The following is a 21,086-nucleotide window of genomic DNA, read 5'->3' as shown; positions in this document are numbered from 1 at the left end:
TTGCAGACCAATTAATTTTTTGGACATTTCTGACCCGGTCAAAATTCCCCAAACACTTCCCAATTGTTTGTGCAGTTCAAGTCTGCAGACATTTGCTCATCTCCCGTCCTGCAGACACGTGTTCACATGTTCCATCTGTTGCCTGCATCGCAGTCACAGTTGTTTTCGCTACCAATAATGACGGGACACGCCGTTGTAAATGTTACTCATTTCATAACCTTTATGGTGTTATATTCAATCATGCTTATGTAGCTAGTTACATTCTTCTATTAGCTCTGTAAAACAATGCTAATTGCATCAGAGAAGTATTGACTTGTATTTTGAAGCTACCCTGGAAAATTGAAAAATATCTTCTACCACTTGGTCGTTTTCTTGTGCATTCCACAAAGCTGTTTATCAAGTCCGCCTCATCCACTGCCCCCATTTTGAGGTTATAGTCAAGATCTCCTGTACTTCATCCACTGTCGATCTGCCTCCATCACCACCAGCATCTTCCAAGGGACCTGGGACTTTGTCAGTGGACAAGGGGTCCTCAGATTCAGGGTTCTCAATGGTGTCTCACTATCACTGTCTGAATCTCATTCCTGACTTTCAGACTCATTGTCAGAATAAAAACAAATCTCCAGATTTAGAGTTGTCTCCTTTTGAAAGACATTGCTAATGCTACAGCTTAGCTCACTAGCTACATACATAAATAACAACACTGAATGGCTCAGATTGGAAGTGAGAGGTTACGTGATTGACTGCCGGCACGCGCCACTTGTATCAATAAATCACTATCAGTGTCAGGATTTGGCCAGGGTTGTTCCGGTTGTTGGTCACTAGATGCCCCCATTGTGCTTTTTGTCCTTATGTTTTTCCCTTGTTCCCCATTATTATTTGCACCTGTGTCTCGTTTTCCCCTGAGTGTATTTAAACCCTTAGTTTCCCTCTGTTCTGTGCTCTGTGTTTGTATGTTAGCACCCTGCCCTAGTGTTCTGTGTGCTCTTGTCGATTCCGGGTGACGTTCTTGTGGTATTCTGTTTTTTTGTTTTTGTTTATTTTTGGTGAGTTTCTTTTGAGGTCTTTTTGTGTTTTACCTACCACCTTTTGGATTTGCCATTTTTTGTATTTTAGGATTTTTTCTTTATTAAATACACCGTCTTAAGTACTGCTGTGTCTGCCTCATCTTCTGGGTTCTGCTGTCTATTCGTGGCTCAGTTGGTTAAGTGACTGTTTCTCACTCCGGAGACCCAGGTTCGAAACCGGGTCCTGACAGAAACACAGAGCCAAAAAATGAACCCAGAGGCAGCCAGTTCCCAGGACCTTTTTTCCACGCTGTTCCACCACCAGGAGACTGTCCAACGCCACGAAGCCGCCCTGGTTCAGCAAGAGGCCTTAATGGCTAGACATTCTCATCTTCTGTCGGAGATGCTGACTTCCATTAAGCAAATATCTGATCGACTTACCCCGGCAACAGTTCCCGTTCCAGTACCTCAGGTTCACGTACCCATGGCAGTTAACCCCCTGGCTGAACCTCGTCTTCCACCTCCCCAACGGTTCTCAGGTGATCCAAGTGCTTGTAAAGGGTTTCTCACTCAATGTTCTCTCTCCTTCGAGCTGCAACCCTCGTCGTTTCCCACCGACCGGTCTAAGATCGCATATATCATCACCCTGCTGTCGGAAAAAGCCCTGGCCTGGGCTACTGCTGTGTGGGATGCCCATAGTTCCTGCTGTGCCAGCTACTCTGCCTTTGCTGAGGAATTCAAACGAGTGTTTCAAGGCCCAAGCAGTGGTTCTGACTGAGCCAAACAGCTCCTGACTCTCCATCAAGGTTGGCGCAGCGTGACGGACTATGCCATCCAGTTCCGCACGGTGGCAGCAGCGAGTGGCTGGAACAACGAGGCGCTCACGGTGTGCTTTCTGAAAGGCCTTTCCGACACTATCCAAGATGAACTGGCCACTCGGGAACCACCGGACAATCTCGAGTCCCTGATCAAGTTGGCCTCACGCATTGACCAGCGTCTGAGAGAGAGAACTCAACCGTAGACCTCTAGCCCCTATCAGTCCCAGCTCCGAGTCCCCACCTTTATCATCGCTGGCACAACCGGAACCCATGCAGATTGGACGCATCTCCCAGGCTGAGAGAGACCGCCGGATGAGGGAGCGACGCTGTCTATATTGCGGCAAACCGGGCCATTTCCGTTCCACGTGTCCCGGGCTCCAGGGAAACGCTCTGTCCCGTACAGACCGGGGGGAACTGTAACGGGAAACATAACCTCCTCCCATCCGTCCAACTCCCGTCTGCTCATTCCAGTCACACTCTCCTGGGACAACCACAAGCTTCACCTTCAAGCCTTGGTAGACTCTGGAGCCGCAGGTAACTTCATGGATGGTGTCTGGGCGAAGGAGAATGGCGTTCCCTCTGAACCTCTAAGTGACCCCATGAGGGTTACTACATTGGATGGAAGCCCTTTGGGATCTGGACTTGTCACTCATGTCACTACCTCCTTGCGACTTTCAGTTTCACAACACCAGGAATTGATGAACTTTCATTTGATCTCCTGTTCCGAGTTCCCTCTCGTCCTTGGATACCCCTGGCTTCACAGCCATAACCCTCACATCGACTGGTCTGTGGGCACTATCAAGCAGTGGGGTCCTACGTGCCAAGCTACTTGTATTTTCCAGAATTCCCGAGTTCTACTCCCGAGTCTTTAGAATCCATCGACCTGACCCGAGTTCCCGAGTGTTACCATGACCTCAAACTGGTGTTTAGCAAACAGAGGGCCACCATGCTACCACCCCATAGACCTTACGATTGCCCCATCGACCTGTTTCCGGGCACTTGCCCCCAGGGGTCGGATCTTTTCCCTATCTCCACCCGAACGAGCTGCTATGGATACCTACATCAAGGACGCTCTGGAAGCAGGCCTCATGCGTCCATCCACCTCCCCGGCGGGAGCAGGGTTTTTCTTTGTGGCCAAGAAAGACGGTGGATTACGTCCTTGCATCGACAACCGGGGACTCAATGCCATAACCGTCCGTAACCGTTACCCACTACCCCTTATGGCCACAGCCTTCGAGCTGCTCCAGGAAGCAGTTGTTTTCACTAAGCTTGACCTGCGGAACGCATACCATCTTGTGCGGATCAGACCTGGTGACGAGTGGAAGACCGCTTTCAACACGCCTACTGGTCACTATGAATACTTGGTGATGCCCTTCGGCCTGACCAACGCCCCAGCGGTGTTCCAAGCGCTCATAAACGATGTGCTTAGGGATATGCTTAACATATTTGTGTTCGTTTACTTGGATGACATCCTCATCTTTTCGAGCTCCCTTCAAGAACACACTAAGCATGTCAGACAAGTCCTCAAACGCCTCCTAGACAGCCATCTGTACGTTAAGCCGGAAAAATGTGAATTCCATTCATCCCGAGTACAATTCCTGGGATTTGTAGTGGAACCCGGTCGAGTCCAAATGGACCCCAGGAAGGTAGGGGCGGTAGCGGATTGGCCCACCCCCAAATCCGTTAAGGATGTTCAGCGTTTCCTGGGCTTCACAAACTTTTACCGCAAGTTCATCAAGAACTTCAGCTTGGTGGCAGCTCCTCTCTCAGCTTTAACCAAAGGTGGCAATGCAAGGTTTTTGTGGGGAAGAGAAGCTGAGACGGCCTTCCAAGGACTCAAGCAGCGCGTTCTCTCTGCTCCCATCCTGATACTACCGACTACGGATGAACCATTTGTGGTGGAGGTAGACGCATCAGAGGTTGGTGTTGGAGCTGTCCTGTCTCAGAGGGGTGAAGACAAGAAGCTTCATCCGTGCGCTTTCTTCTCACACCGGCTTACCCCGACTGAGAGGAACTACGATGTGGGGGATCGTGAACTCCTAGCGGTTAAGATGGCATTGAAGGAATGGAGACACTGGCTCGGGGGCTTCTCACCCGTTTCAAGTGCTTACGGACCACAAAAATCTGGAGTATATCCAGCAGGCGAAGCGGTTGAACTCTAGACAAGCTAGATGGTCTCTTTTCTTCAATCGATTCCAGTTTATCCTCACCTATCGGCCCGGGTCGAAGAATCTCAAACCGGATGCCCTGTCCCGAATCTACGCTCCTGCCATTCGAGATGACACGGACATGCCTGTCCTTCCTGCGGCTAAGATTGTGGCTCCGATCTCGTGGCAAGTTGAGGATACCGTGAGACGTGCTCAAGCTAGCGAACCGGACCCGAAAGGAGGTCCTGCCAATCGGTTGTTTGTCCCCAAGGCAGTGAGGACTCAGGTCCTTCTGTGGGGGCACTCCTCTCGCCTCACCTGTCATCCGGGCGTAGGTCGCACCTTGGAGTTCATCCAGCGTAAGTTCTGGTGGCCTACCATAAGAGAAGACGTTGCCACTTTCGTCAATGCCTGCCCCGTGTGCTGCCAGGGCAAATCTTCTCACCTCCGCCCTCAAGGACTCCTTCACCCTTTACCTGTTCCCCACAGACCCTGGTCCCATATCTCATTGGACTTTATTACTGGACTTCCTCCATCCCATGGCAATACTACTATCCTAGTCATAATCGACAGGTTTTCAAAGGCGGCCAGGTTCGTCCCTCTGACTAAGTTACCTTCTGCCAAGGAAACGGCTGAGTTGGTAATTAATCATGTGTTCCGAGTCTTCGGCATTCCTCAAGATGTGGTTTCTGACAGAGGTCCCCAGTTCGCCTCAAGGTTTTGGAAGGCCTTCTGCCAACTCATGGGGGCTTCTGCCAGTCTATCTTCAGGGTACCATCCGGAGTCCAACGGCCAAACAGAGAGGATGAATCAAGAGCTGGAAACCACCCTCCGATGTATGACTTGTGACAACCCGACCACATGGTCATCCTTTATTGTTTGGGCCGAATACGCGCACAACACCTTGCGCTCCTCCTCCACTGGTATGTCCCCGCACGAGTGTCAGTTTGGCTATGCTCCTCCATTGTTCCCGGACCAGGAGGCAGAAGTCAGAGTGCCTTCAGCCTTGAAGTTCGTCAGACGCTGTCGGCTTATGTGGAGGAAGACCCGTCTTAATCTTATGCGTTCCTCACAGAGGTACCAACAACAAGCCAACAGACGTCGCCGTCCCGGGCCTACCCTGCGCCCCGGCCAGAGAGTCTGGCTCTCCACAAGAGACTTACCACTACGGGTGGAGTCTCGCAAGCTGTCCCAAAAATACATCGGTCCCTTTAAGGTTGCCAGGAGAGTTAACCCAGTTTCTTATCGCCTACACTTACCCAGATCCCTTAAGATTAATCCCACATTTCACATTTCCTTGTTAAAACCTGTTGTTTTTCTCCCCTTGTCCCGGCAGACAGACCTCCCCCTCCGCCTCGTGTCATTGGAGGCCAGCCGGCTTATACCGTCCATCGGATACTGGACTCCCGCCGGGTGCAGCGGTCCTGGCAGTATCTGGTGGACTGGGAAGGCTACGGTCCTGAGGAGCGCTCCTGGGTTCCTGCCAGAGACATACTGGACCCTGACCGCATTCGTCAGTTCAGGGCCCTCCACCCTGAGAGAGCTGGTAGGAACGTCAGGAGCCGTTCCTAGGGGGGGGATTCTGTCAGGATTTGGCCAGGGTTGTTCCGGTTGTTGGTCACTAGATGCCCCCATTGTGCTTTTTGTCCTTATGTTTTTCCCTTGTTCCCCATTATTATTTGCACCTGTGTCTCGTTTCCCCTGAGTGTATTTAAACCCTTAGTTTCCCTCTGTTCTGTGCTCTGTGTTTGTATGTTAGCACCCTGCCCTAGTGTTCTGTGTGCTCTTGTCGATTCCGGGTGACGTTCTTGTGGTATTCTGTTTTTTTGTTTTTGTTTATTTTTGGGGAGTTTCTTTTGAGGTCTTTTTGTGTTTTACCTACCACCTTTTGGATTTGCCATTTTTTGTATTTTAGGATTTTTTCTTTATTAAATACACCGTCTTAAGTACTGCTGTGTCTGCCTCATCTTCTGGGTTCTGCTGTCTATTCGTGGCTCAGTTGGTTAAGTGACTGTTTCTCACTCTGGAGACCCAGGTTCGAAACCGGGTCCTGACAATCAGTGTAACGCTTGTCGTCTGGGGAAGGAAAGGAGGACCAAGGTGCAGCGTGCTAAGTGTTCATATTTTAAATATTTGAATGAACACTGAAAACAAAACAATAAACAACCAACGAACAGTCCTGTAAGGTGCAACACAACACTAAACAAAAAATAAACACCCATGAAACCCAGGTGGAAAAAGGCTACCTAAGTATGATTCTCAATCAGAGACAACTAACGACACCTGCGGGAGACTCCGGCAGCGCCGGACAGGCGGGATAAATGATAAATCATGCAGGAAAAACAGCCTGGTGGCGCACCGAGAAACAAATCATCGTCGGTTCTAGAAAGTGCTTCACTCAATTTCTATCAATGATGAGCTCACCCGTGATGTGATTCATTATACATAGTAATATTGAAGTTTATGTCAGCTGAGAGTTAGAAAATATGACCTCTTGTGTTGCGTCAATCTTTCCTCAGTTAGCGCTAGGACAAATAGAGCCTACATTCTTCTGGTTTGAATGAATGTGTTATGCTATAGATACTTCTGTGAATATCTGAACATTGCATCCAACTTTGTAAGGACTGTGTTTGTGTAAATAGTTTCTGAAAAAAGTGTGGCCAGCTCAAATGCTAATTGTTACGTCATTCGAAACTGTCCGTTCTAAATAAGCATTCTAAATAAGCGTTCTAATCACACGGGTGTGATGGTACTTGTGAAAGGGTTAATGGTCCATTATTCTGTCAAGTTGGTATGATGGATCGGGAGACAGATGCAGGAATGTTTAATAGTTTTTTTTCATTGTACCCAAATTACGGCTTGCCGTGTAACACTGAACAAAACACAGGGAGCGAGGAGTACCTCGAATAAATAACACACACACAATGATTAACATACGGGACGAGACCAGTAATCTTCTACTCAATCCACAAGGGCATGAAAGCCCAAAACACACAGCACAGGTACTCAAAAGCACCAACGGATATTGTAACAATAATGGACAGCCCAATGGAAACCAAAGGGCACACTTATACGTACTAATCAGTGGGAATAGGGGTCAGGTGTGCGTTATGAAAGTTCCGAAGGGATCCATGACAACCGCCACAGGAAATGAAGACCCAGAGTTACCTCTGCCGCAGAGGATGTGTTCATTATAGTTAACTGCACATCGGATTGCTGCCCAAATAAATGCTTCACAGAGTTCAAGTAACAGACACATCTCAACATCAACTTTTCAGAGGAGACTGAGTGAATCAGGCCTTCATGGTCAAATTTCTACAAAGAAACCACAATTAAAGGACACCAATAAGAAGAAGAGACTTACTTGAGCCAAGAAACACGAGCAAGGGACATTAGACTGGTGGAAATCTGTCCTTTGATCCTATGAGTCCAAATTTGAGATTTTGGGTTCCGACCGCGGTGTCTTTGTGAGACGCAGAGTAGGTGAACGGGTGATCTCTGCATGTGTGTTTCCCACTGTGAAGTATGGAGAAGGAGGTGTGATGGTGTTGGTGTGATGCCATCCCCTCTGGTTTGGGCTTAGTGGGACTATCATTTGTTTTTCAACAGGACAATGACCCAACACACCTCCAGGCTGTGTAAGGGCTATTTGACCAAGAAGGAGAGTGAAGGAGTGCTGCATCAGATGACCTGGCCTCCACAATCACCCGACCTCAACCCAATTGAGATGGTTTGGGATGAGTTGGACCACAGAGTGACGGAAAAGCAGCCAACAAGTGCTCAGCATATGTGGGAACTCCTTCAAGACTGTTGGAAAAGCATTCCAGGTGAAGCTGGTTGAGAGAAGGCCACAAGTGTGCAAAGCTGTCATCAAGGAAAAGGTAGCTACTTTGAAGAATCTAAAATATAATTTGATTTTTTAAAACACTGTTTTGGTTACCACATGATTCCATATGTGTTATTTCATTGTTCTGATGTCTTCACTATTATTCTACAATGTAGAAAATAGTACAAATAAAGAAAGACCATTGAATGAGTAGGTTTGTCCAATCCTTTGCCTGGTACTTTACCTCGGCCTAAACATCAGTGCTATAGGTAACTTCCACAATGCTGTGAATGATCTGAGAGTCATGAAGGACCTTCTACGCCATCAAAAGGAACATCAAATTGGACTTACCAATTAGGAAATACTTAAATCAGCCATTGGCCTTTATGGTTGTGAGGTCTGGGGTCCGCTCACCAACCAATAACTCACAAAATAGGACAAACACCAAATTGAGACTCTACATACAGAATTATGCAAAAATATCCTCTCTGTACAACTTGAAACACCAAATAATGCATGCAGAGCAGAATTAGGCTGATACCCACTAATTATCCAAATCCAAATTATTAAAATCTACAACCACCTAAAACGATGTGATTCACAAATATCAAAGCCATCACCTACAGAGAGATCAACCTGGTTAAGAGTCCCCTAAGCAAGCTGGTCCTGGGGCTCTGGTAACAAACACAAACAGACCCCACAGAGCCCCAGGACAGCAACACAATTAGACCCAAGCAAATCATGAGAAAACAGAAAGACACGTTGGAAAGAATTAACAAAAAATTGAGCAAACTAGAATGTTATTTGGCCCTAAACATAGAGTTCATATTGATTTACATAGCCCTTCTTACATCAGCTGATATCTCAAAGTGCTGTACAGAAACCCAGCCTAAAACCCCAAACAGCAAGCTATGCAGGTGTAGAAGCACGGTGGCTAGGAAAAACTCCCTAGAAAGGCCAAAACCTAGGAAGAAACCTAGAGAGGAACCAGGCTATGAGGGGTGGCCAGTCCTCTTCTGGCTGTGCCAGGTGGAGATTATAACAGAACATGGCCAAGATGTTCAAATGTTCATAAATGACCAGCATGGTCCAATAATAATAAGGCAGAACAGTTGAAACTGGAGCAGCAGCACGGCCAGGTGGACTGGGGACAGCAAGGAGTCATCATGCCAGGTAGTCCTGAGGCATGGTCCTAGGGCTCAGGTCCTCCGAGAGAGAGAAAGAAAGAATTAGATGGAGCATACTTAAATTCACACAGGACACCAGATAAGACAGAGGAAATACTCCAGATATTACATACTAACCCTAGCCCCCCGACACATAAAATACTTCAGCATAAATACTGGAGGCTGGGACAGGAGGGGTCAGGAGACACTGTGGCCCCATCCGAGGACACCCCCGGACAGGGCCAAACAGGCAGGATATAACCCACTTTGCCAAAGCACAGCCCCCCCACCACTAGAGGGATATCTCCAACCACCAACTTACCATCCTGAGACAAGGCCGAGTATAGCCCACAAAGATCTCCGCCACAGCACAACCCAAGGGGGGGCACCAACCCAGACAGGAAGACCACATCAGTGACTCAACCCACTCAAATGATGCATCCCCCCTGGGGACGGCATGGAAGAGCACCAGTAGGCCAGTGACTCAGCCCCAGTAATAGGGTTAGAGGCAGATAATCCCAGTGGAGAGAGGGGAACCGGCCAGGCAGAGACAGCAAGGGCTGTTCGTTGCTCCAGTGCCTTTCCATTCACCTTCACACTCCTGGGCTAGACTACACTCAATCATAGGACCTACTGAAGAGATGAGTCTTCAGTAAAGACTTAAAGGTTGAGACCGAGGTTGCGTCTCTCACATGGGTAGGCAGACCATTCCATACAAATGGAGCTCTATAGGGGAAAGCCCTGCCTCCAGCTGTTTACTTAGAAATTCTAGGGACAATTAGGAGGCCTGCGTCTTGTGACCATAGCGTATATGTAGGTATGCACGGCAGGACCAAATCGTAAAGATAGGTAGGAGCAAGCCCATGTAATGCTTTTTAGGTTAGCAGTAAAACCTTGAAATCAGCCCTTGCCTTAACAGGAAGCCAGTGTAGGGAGGTTAGCACTGGAGTAATATGATCAAATGTTTTGGTTCTAGTCAGGATTCCTTTGAACTATTTGTACATCGTTACAACAATGTATATAGCCATAATATGACATTTGAAGTGTCTCTATTCCTTTGGAACATTGGTGTGTGTTATGTACATTTTGTATTGTATATTTCACTTTGGTTTATCATCTATTTCACTTGCTTTAGCAATGTAAACATACAGTATGTTTCCCATGCCAATAGAGCTTTTGAATTGAGAGAGAGAGAGAGAGAGAGAGAGAGAGGAAGAGTGAGAGAGAGAGAGGGAGAGAGAGAGAGAGAGGGAGAGAGAGAGAGAGAGAGAGAGAGAGAGGGAGGGAGAGAGAGAGAGAGAGAGAGAGAGAGAGAGAGAGAGAGAGAGAGAGAGAGAGAGGGAGAGAGAGAGAGCTTTCCCCCCTAATTAATACCGGTATGGCTTACACTATATATAGGATGCCACCTTTCCAACAAATCAGCTCGTCAAATTTCTGCCCTGCTAGAGCTGCCCCGGTCAACTGTTAAGTGTTGTTATTGTGAAGTGGAAACGTCTAGGAGCGACAATGACTCAGCTGCTAAGTGGTAGGCCACAAAAGCTCACAGAATGGGGCCACAGAGTGGTGATGCGCGTAGCTCTTAAAAATCGCCTGTCCTCTCTTGCAACACTCACTACCGAGTTCCAAACTGGAAGCAACCTCAGCACAAGAACTGTTCATTGGGAGCTTCATGAAATGGGTTTCCATGCCCGAGCAGCCGCACACAACCCTAAAATTACCATGCGCAATGCCAAGTGCAGTCTGGAGTGGTGTGAAGCTCGCCACTATTGGACTACGGAGCAGGGAAACGCGTTCTCTGGATTGATGAATCACACTTCACCATCTGACAGTCCGATGGATGAATCTGGGTTCGGCGGATGCCAGGAGAACGCTACCTGCCCCAAGTCATAGTGTCAACTGTAAAGTTTAGTGGAGGAGGAATAATGGTCTGGGGCTGTTTTTGTCATGGTTCGGGCTAGGCCCCTTAGTTCCAGGGAAGGGAAATCTTAACGCTACAGCATACAATGACTTTCTAGACAATTCTGTGCTTCCAACTTTGTGGCAACAGTTTGGGGAAGGCCCTTTCTTGTTTAAGCATGACAATGCTCCCGTGCAGAAAGCAAGGCCCATACAGAAAAGTTTTGTCGAGATCGGCGTGGAAGAACTTGACTGACCTGCACAGAGCCCTGACATCAACCCCATCGGACACCTTTGGGATAAATTGGAACGCCGACTGCGAGCCAGGCCTAATCGCCCAACATCAGTTCCCAACCTCACTAATGTGTTTGTGGCTGATTGGAAGCAAGTCCCCGCAGAAATGTCCCAACATCTAGTGGAAAGCCTTCCCAGAGGAGTGAAGGCTGTTATAGCAGCAAAGGGGGGACCAACTCCATATTAATGCCTGTGATTTTGGAATGAGATGTTCGACAAGCAGGTGTCCACATACCTTTGGTCAAGTAGTGTGTCTAGAGCACCTTATTCTAATGTATATGCTTTTAATGCCTTTCAGCATCTCTCATCATGACTTCATTACCATTTAAGTGCACATTATTACCAGGCATTTACATTACTGTTAATATTATTTCATCAAACAGTCAAAGTAAAATGTCAATATGACTTTTGTGAATTTTACTATAGTATAGTCGTTTTTATAAGGCCTCTTTAGGGAGGTTGACAGTGAGAGACTGTGGAGGAGAGATGGACTGAGCAAGTGAGACAGACTGAGAGAAGGAAGAGAAAGGTTTTTAAGAGCATCAGAATGAGCTTTACATGTAGGCATGTCTAGACACTCGGGGCACCGCTATGCACGAATGGAACACTTTATGAGTAGAAGACCCATCCAGAAGCACTATCCTGCCTTATCTGCTCACCCTCTCAGAATACAGACGTGCACACACACACACACACACACACACACACACACACACACACACACACACACACACACACACACACACACACACACACACACACACACACACACACACACACACACACACACACACACACACACACACACACACACACACACACACACACACACACACACACACACAGCTCAAGGCTTCCACATGATATGTCTGTTAGATTCACTCCGCAGGCGATGGGGGATGGGAGGAAGAGGAGAATAACCGACCTTGTATACGACATGTCCTCACTGATACTGTACCCAACGACGTTTTACAAAACAAGAAGCAGTTGTTTGCCATTATTCGACTACAACGAATATTCCCTATCTAGCACTGCATGTACAGTATGCTAGCATTAGACTTAGCGTCCTTCAACGTCAAGAAGGGCTAATTTGTGATGTTAGCTCTTTAGCCTAATTTCATCCACGGTAGTGCCGTGACACTTGTTCAGTGAGGTTGGGGTGCCGAGCCTACTCAATGGGGGTCAAAGAGCAAATGACACTGTGTGTCACTGTGTTATGATTGGTTTATATTTACCGTTTACAATTTGATGTTGCTAAGGCCAAGATTCAATCAGATCAAACGTTAACCCAACAATAGCCACCACGTCGCGAAGCGGATGTTTTGACGGTGTCGGGGGTGTAACTGCCTGCGTTGGAGCAGTTCTACCTCCGGTGAGCTCTTGATCATTGTCAGGAAGCCACATAGGCTATATAGAAACAATGAACACTCAAATTGAAAATCATTAGACAACATAATGAGGATTTCTATCAGCCTAATTGAGGTGTAGGTTACATCTCACATTCCAGTGTTCAAACTTGTAGACAAGGCTGCTTGGGATTTTTATTAATGCGACTCCATGCAGCCAATGGCAATGTCGCTTCAGGTGTAACGCCAGGAGCCGCTTGTGGATTTGACAGCTCTGTCGCAGTTCCACCTCTGACATGCCAATGGCTAAAGTGGATCTAATTGAATAGAGCCATTACAGTTTTTTTCGATTGCTAAACGACAGTGGACACAACTGGAGTCACATGTGCAAAACTCTAACTACAGTCTGCACAGCAGCAGTTCATGTGGACCAAACTCTAGTTTGTTTTTCATTGCTTGAACACAGTTTTCAAAACTCTACACACTTATCCCATGACTTTAACCACAACCTGCACAACACTGTGGATTTACAGCACTTTTTTCAAATGCTAACACACTGCTGTCAAAACTGTGAACCACACATTCAAAACGGAATAGATTTCAGCCTTGTGCCTTTCAAACACTGCTGATTGCAATTGCAGCTGAAAGGCTAAGCAGGTGTCTTGTTTTAGACTTGTTAGTGAACACACACACATATTACAGTATATATAGGTAGAGCTCAGAAAGACTCATTTGGGAAATGGAACAAGGAAGATGGGTTCGTGGAGGGAGAAGGGTGGCAGGGAGAAGGCGGATGCGTGGAGGAAGACAAAGAAGACAAAGAGCTGTTATTTCAGATGAAATAAGGGCTACACTTATAGACCATGTCGTGAACCATGGTCTCTCATTGAGAGAGGCAGGATTGAGGGTGCAACCCGATCTGCAAAGATCCACAGTGGCATCTGTAATGCGAATTTTCCATCATACAAACAGGTGAGAGTTGCATCCTTACAGTAAATGAAAACATTACAGGAATCTATTTTGTATTGCAATTATAGAATATTTACACAGATATATATTACAGTAAGTTTGACTGTAAAATATATTTTTACAACAGGACCCAAAGGCTGCCCCCAATAGGGGGAAGAGGAAAAATATTTTCAGATGCGCAGGAAAATGCTATTGTTGACATGGTTGTTGTCAACAATGCAATAAAACTGTGGGAGATTCAAGATAGAGTGCTGGCTGATAATGATATATTTGAAAATGTTAATTCTGTCAGCACAACAACTATTGCTCGAGTCCTAAAGAAACACCAAGTTACAATGAAACAGTTATACACTGTACCGTTCGAGAGAAACAGTGAACGGGTAAAAGAGCAAAGATACCAATATGTCCAGGTAAGACGTCTGAGGTTACGTACACAGCTATACAAAATATTTACAGTAAAAAAAACACTAGCATTTCTACAGTAAAACTGTGCACTTACTGTTTTTCCGAGAGTAATGGAGGTGGAAGCACTGGAAAGACTACATTCATTTGTATTTATCGATGAAGCTGGATTTAACCTTGCCAAAACACGGCGCACAGGAAGGAATGTTATAGGTCAAAGGGCCACTGTGGAGGTTCCAGGCCAAAGGGAAAAATATCACCATGTGTGCTGCAATGGCCAATGATGGTTTGCTTCTCAACACACCACTCATTGGCCCATACAACACAGAAAGGCTTATAGCTTTCCTAGAACAGCTCTATGCTCAGCTCGTGCCAGCAGAACAGGGGGAGCCAGTAAGAAACCCCCAAGTTTTTGTCATAGTTTGCGATAACGTTGCTTTTCACCACTCTGCAGCTGTCACAGATTGGTTTGCAGCACATCACAGATTTATGGTTGTGTACCTGCCTGCATATTCACCCTTCCTCAACCCAATAGAGGAGTTTTTCTCTGCCTGGAGGTGGAAAGTGTTTGGTCACCACCCACATGACCAAATGTCTCTTTTGGAAGCCATGCGTGCCGGATGTGAGGACACGAGTCCAGAGGACTGCCAGGGATGAATAAGGCACTCCAGAAGGTTCTTCCCCAGGTGCATGGCAAGAGAAAACATTAGATGTGATGTTGAAGAAAACCTGTGGCCTGATGCTAGAGAGAGGCAGGATTAGCCCCTCAATTATTTGTTCGAATTACAGTATGTACTTTTAGTTTCTACCTTTTTTTTCTCATTTACTGTAATTCTGTAAATTACTACAGACTATTGAAGCAAACTGCTAATTTTCATTTACCTTAAAGAATTGTTATGTTCTAAAAAAATGTATAAATCATGTGAAAGAATGTCACTCTTTTCTTTGAAGAAAATATTACTTTGTATGAAGTCACTGAAATTGTTCAAACTGTAAACATGAAAAGTTTGTATTTTCTGTATTGGTGTTTGATGCTAGTGTTTTTACTCTCAGTGTGTTCTGAGTGACAGTGTGTGTTATCTCAGTGAGGGTTGTGCATAGTGTTTGGCTGCACTGAGCGTGTTTTGAGCCATGTGTTAAGAGTTGTGTTGCTTGGAATGAGTTTTGCAGGTGATGTGAACTGTTTAGCTCAGGTGACTGTTGGTAGTGCAGACTGTAGTTAGAGTTTTGCACATGTGACTCCAGTTGTGCCCACTGTCGTTTAGCAATCGAAAAAAACTGTAACTTAAAAAAGCACAGAGGCTTTGATGGAATGTTGTAATTTGTAGCATAAACTCTTATCTGCAAAAAAACATACATTTTCTATCTATACTTTGTGTACTAAGTGTTGTTTGTTTAATACTTGATGCTGTCAGGAAGTGGTGTGTGTGTGTGTGTGCGTTCATGGGTGCACAGGACCATGCTGCCATGTGTGTACATGTGCATTTGTGTGCGTGACTGCATGCTTGCGTTTATGTGACTGTGTGAGAGTATGTATGTGTCTGTCTGTGTGTGTGCATCTGTGTGGCTGTGTGTGTGTCCCCAGCACTATGATTGGAGGCATCCATTATTGATGATGTCCTGATGAGATCAATCAAGCCAGAGTTTTTTACATTTTCTGTGTTGAATCCGATAATAGCATTATGACATAGTAATCGTCCTGTCATGAATATTTAAATCACACTGAAATCGCCGTTCCATATTCATGACCTCTGTTTTTGTTTTGCTTTCCTCTCTGAAGTTCTATCCCTTATTCACCCATTTATTTTCTCTTCCGTCCATTTGAGCATACTGCATTATTTGCTTCATGAAAACAAGTCATGTCAACATCCAATATAATAGTAGACGTTCCTATTTCAAGATGAAAGAACAAATAGCCCATTGACATAGAAAATTATAATTCAAACAAATTAGTTTATCTACCTCCCTGGTACATTCAAGAGGGAGAAGCTTGTTGTTGTGTTATTAACCAATCATCCAATCATCGTCTATGTATTGAACATAGAGCCCTGTGCAGGCTTCCGTGTTGTTTAAAAATGTGAAAAGTGGCTGGCATCGTGTGTACCAATTGAAATCACTGCCATGATTTTCACTGTGATTACGCCATTCCCTCAGCGCAACCCATGGATACCACGAAAGCATAAATGGAGAGCTATTATAGCTGACTACTTTGGAGGTCTTGGACACTGGTTGTACAGCAGGATACGCCTCACAGGGGGCACCATTTATTTAGTGGAACCTTCCTATTAGAGGTCTTCAAGGGTTCAAAAAGTTGAACCTGCTCCGAAATGGACCTGGGGCTTTCCAACCTGGACCCGATCAGCATAAATACATTTTTTAAATATAGAGACCCGTTCTGTATAGACCTGGTTGGATCCAGACCCGGTCCGATCTGAGTGAAGGAAGCAGCAGAAAAGTAATTTTTTAAGCTACTTTATTTTCCAGAGCTGATGAAGCGCGAGAGGTGGGAGAGCGGTGCAGCTCCAACAGGCAGGTGAGGGGCCATATTGTGAGTGAGTGGGAAGGTGAGCAAGGAGGCGGGAAGGAGAGATGATAGACCTCAACCAACCAACCAAGTCGACTCACACTATAATAGACTAATAGCTGCTATAGGCTCTATGACTGTAGCCGATTGCTGCTTTGATTGCTTATTATTGACGAACAACATGATACGCACGCCACGCTCCACTTTCGTGAAAAGCAAGAGCAGCAGCATAAGTCGTGTTCGGATCTGTACGGACCCTTTCGGACCAGTCGGTTAAAATTACACATACCAGAGACCCGTGACAATCAGATCAGATCCAACCCAGACCCATCACATTATTTCTGGATAAACTCACGTTGATCTTTGATGTCAATTTGATCCTAGATGTTTGTCCAACTGCCGTAAACGTCAAATTGCAAGGTTTAAATATGAGACCATGCTGCAGGCTAATGCTTTCATCACAATTATGACATTCAGAGCGACCTTTTTGACAGTGCATCTAAACCTATGTAAACCTCAATCTCACAGTGTGATGTAATTGAACAATGTGCGTTATAAGGAAGTTATTATTTAATCATACAATGGGTGGGTCTAATCCTGAATGCCGATTGGTTAAAAGCGCATTCCAGCCGGTGTCTAGTCCACAAGTTACCACCAGCTAAATCTATGACTTTTAAATGCCTATTTACTCTGTTCCATCTAACTGTGCAATCAACTGTCTCATCAGCCCATGCAAGGATGTTAAAAACTTGATCTCCACTATAGAAAGCATCTAGACATTATATCACATTTCTTTTAGGCCAACATTTAGTTTTCAACAGGGGTGATTTGTATAAACCTTACTGTCTGTCTCTGCGACATTTGCAACATTGTTTCAATATTCAATTTCGACCACCAACTGTCCCATAGTACCGAACGTGTAGGGGTCAGGAGTCGGGACACGAGAGAGAGGCAGGCAGCGTTTCTCAGCCAGTCTAAATCATTAATCAGTTGGCATCATTTTTATGGATATATACAAAGAAATGTGAATTGAAAAAAGGTGAAATGAAACGAAGTGCAGCTAGTTTGCACTCTCTCCAGCTTCAGTTTGAAGTGATTGTGTTAGCTGTGTTGTTAGCTAGCTCCTCTGAACAACAGTCTCCTGACGATAGAGCACATTTTCTATGCCAGAAGAAATCATGCTTCATTAGCTCCTTCTTATGGATGTATCCAAATAAATGTCACTAGAAAACAGCTTAAACATGCAGCTACTGTTGTCATTCTGTCTGCACTGTTTGACGTGACTGTAAGTTAGCCGTAGTTGACTAGCTAGCAACCAAGGGATATGAACGTTGCCAGCCAGTATGGCAATGGAACATTTAGAATAAACGACTGGGCTGCGTCCATAGATACAGAACAAAACGCCTGAGCGACTGGGTCGCATCTCTGGCAACCGAACCAATAGAACGAACGACCAGCCGGCTTGGGCAGCAACCCTAGATTTGTTTCGGGACTGTATGTTGTGGAAGGATGAAAAATTATGAATATACTCATCAAAATAACGTTTTTAATGAAAATATGTCAATCATTATTTGAATATGTTGGTAACCCGTTGTATAAAAGTGATAAGGCCCGAGTAGCCGATGTTTGGAGGATATATTGGCATGGTTTGCCGGCACCCGTGCTAACAACACCAACACCCGTGCTAACAACACCCGTGCTAACAACGTGCTAACAACACCCGTGCCAATATATCCTCCAAGCTTCTTAGGCATCACTAAACTAGAGTTTGCTCAACATAAATAGTTGAATATATTGCACATTAAATCAAGCTTACAGATTATTATGAGGTCACTTGCTTACAAACTGCCATGACTGCTACGACATATAGCTTGGAGAAATTCTTGATAAGATCCTCCTGCAGTGTAAAGCTTGGACCAGGTTGGATAACGCACTGTGAAAGCTGGAGGCTAGGAGACCTTTTCAATATCTGTAATGAAGTTTTATCAATTAACAGACACCATCGTACCATATTTATGAGGCAGATGGGAGGGAATCCTGAGCAGAGCTGCTTTTAGAGAGGGCAGAGTGTGTTGGTGCTGCTCTCTGACTTTCTGAGAGTCCCTCTCCACATGAATGTTTCAGGGGCTAAATGGAGGCAGACAGGCTCGATCCCCTGTTCCCTCCCTCCCTCTACCCCCCACCAACGCTAAAGGAAAACACTGTATGGGAATGTTCACAGTGTATTAAAGAGTAATGGATTTAAATGCAATGTGTGTGTGTGTGTGTGTGTGTGTGTGTGTGTGTGTGTGTGTGTGTGTGTGTGTGTGTGCGCGTGTGTGCGTGTTTGTGTGTGTGTGCATGTGCGGGATATGTCAGGTTGACGTTGAGTATCACTACCGTAATGTTACATCTATGTCTGATAAAGATGATTTTGAACAACGATGTGTGGGTGGACATGAAACCCGAAGTGTGTGTGTGCTCTTGTACTCCTTTCTTATTTTTCTTGTCTTGTTTTTTTTCTAGATGCTCCAATGTGCTATGACTTTGTGTGTGTACTGTATGTTTGTGTCTAAATGTGTTTGTGCTGTACTGTAGGTGAGGGATATTCTGTCTAGGAGCTGGGAAACCTCTTGGGAAACCGGCAAACATGAAAAGTGGCTTTTATTCACTAACCCCCTCTCCTCCCACCCCTAATACCCATGCTATGTTTTTGTAAGTTGTATATAGCCACCCCCAGGCCCTGTGCAGTAATATACAGACACAGTGCTCAGTTGGATAGAGCCAGTAAATGGATGTATGAGAAGCATTGTAGTCCATGCTGACTGACCACGGTGTGTTACAGATTGACCCCCAGGCCCTTTCCTCCTCTCCCTTTCTCTTTCTTTCTCTCTCTTGCTCTCTCTCTCTCTCATTTTGTCCGTCATCTCCTACCTCCTCTTTTTGCCTCCTTCTCTGTCTCTGTCTCTCTTTTTTCCTCTCCCATCTGTCAGTATAGGCTTACATTTGTCTACTGTACATGCCTCTATCGCTCTCTCTCTTTCCCTCTCTGTGTGTGTGGAGGTTCTTGTAGACTACAACAGCTCTGTCAGTAAAGATACATCACAGCGCCCTATCACCCCACCCCTATCACCCCAATCCACCCCCCTAGGCCAGGGGGGATTCCATTAGCACTACCACCTGCTGGGATGCCTCTCCCCCAAGTGTACACACACACACACACACACACACACACACACACACACACACACACACACACACACACACACACACACACACACACACACACACACACACACACACAAACACAAACACAACACACACACACACACACACACACACACACACATAATGTAAAATTGACACATACACAAGGATGCTGCTCTGCAAGAAGGAACAAGAAATGTGAGACTGGGAACCTCAACACCCCTTCTCAACTCAACCTCCCCCCTCCTTCCTCCCTCCCCTTCCCTCTCTCCCGCTCTCCCTCCCTTCCTCCCTCTTTCCCTTCCACCTCACTCTCTTTCCTCGACTCACGACTGTAGTGAAGACAAGGCGATGCGCTGCAATTACTCTAATTGGTTGCGACTTCTTCATTTACATGACAAGTGCGTGCCGGGCCTGGGAACCAACGGCCTGCTCCTCCTGGTCAGCCGGGGCCTGTGCCTGAGACTGGGGGTCTGGGGGGTTCCATGGGGCTCTGGGGGGTTCCAGGGGGTCTGGGAGAGAGAGAGGGGATGCCTGCATGGGCTTTGCCTGGTGGGAAGGGGAGTCGGGGGGGTAAAAGGGCAAGAAACAGGGGGAGGGCACTCGGGTGGATGCTGCCGAACAATATCGTCTGCTTCTCGGGGCATTCCTCCTGCTCATCGTCATGGCGAAGCGGTCGTGGTCTTCAACACTAACGGGAACAACATTCTTAAGCAGTGAAACCATTCATTAGTGTGTGTTGCTGCTGTTGCTGCCAGCCTTGCCCGCCCTGCCCGCTCTACCCGCCCTGCCCGCCCTGCCCGCTCTGCCCTCCCTGCCCGCTCTGCCCGCCCTGCCCGCTCTGCCCTCCCTGCCCACCCTGCCCGCTCTGCCCGCCCTGCCCGCTCTGCCCGCCCTGCCCGCTCTGCCCGCTCTGCCCGCCCTGCCCGCTCTACCCGCCCTGCCCGCTCTGCCCTCCCTGCCCGCTCTGCCCGCCCTGCCCGCTCTGCCCTCTCTGCCCGCCCTGCCCGCTCTGCCCTCCCTGCCCGCCCTGCCCGTTCTGCCCGCTCTGCCTGCCCTGCCCTCCCTGCCCGCCCTGCCCGCTCTGCCCTCCCTGCCCGCCCTGCCCTCCCTGCCCACCCTGCCCTCCCTGCCCGCACCGCCCGCCCTGCCCGCTCTGCCCTCCCTGCCCGCCCTGCCCGCTCTGCCCTCCCTGCCCGCCCTGCCCGTTCTGCCCGCTCTGCCTGCCCTGCCCTCCCTGCCCGCTCTGCCCTCCCTGCCCGCTCTGCCCACCCTGCCCTCCCTGCCCGCTCTGCCCTCCCTGCCCGCCCTGCCCTCCCTGCCCGCCCTGCCCTCCCTGCCCGCTCTGCCCTCCCTGCCCGCTCTGCCCTCCCTGCCCGCTCTGCCCTCCCTGCCCGCTCTGCCCTCCCTGCCCGCTCTGCCCACCCTGCCCTCCCTGCCCGCTCTGCCCTCCCTGCCCACCCTGCCCTCCCTGCCCGCCCTGCCCTCCCTGCCCGCTCTGCCCG

General features: G+C 47.3%; 1 protein-coding gene across 1 annotated transcript in view; it reads right to left on the bottom strand.

The window, feature by feature from the left end:
• LOC135513646 (nuclear receptor ROR-beta-like) overlaps positions 1-20,247 on the bottom strand; it is a 61,941-nt gene extending 41,694 nt beyond the window's left edge. Inside the window, exon 1 of the mRNA XM_064936508.1 lies at positions 19,976-20,247. Coding sequence (XP_064792580.1) covers positions 19,976-20,247 — 272 coding nt within the window. The remainder of the gene's footprint in view (positions 1-19,975) is intronic.
• Between the last annotated feature and the right edge of the window lie 839 nt (positions 20,248-21,086).

This window comes from Oncorhynchus masou, chromosome 25, assembly GCF_036934945.1.
Source record: "Oncorhynchus masou masou isolate Uvic2021 chromosome 25, UVic_Omas_1.1, whole genome shotgun sequence".
NCBI lineage: Eukaryota > Metazoa > Chordata > Actinopteri > Salmoniformes > Salmonidae > Oncorhynchus > Oncorhynchus masou.
This window is presented reverse-complemented; position numbering and strand designations above follow the sequence as displayed.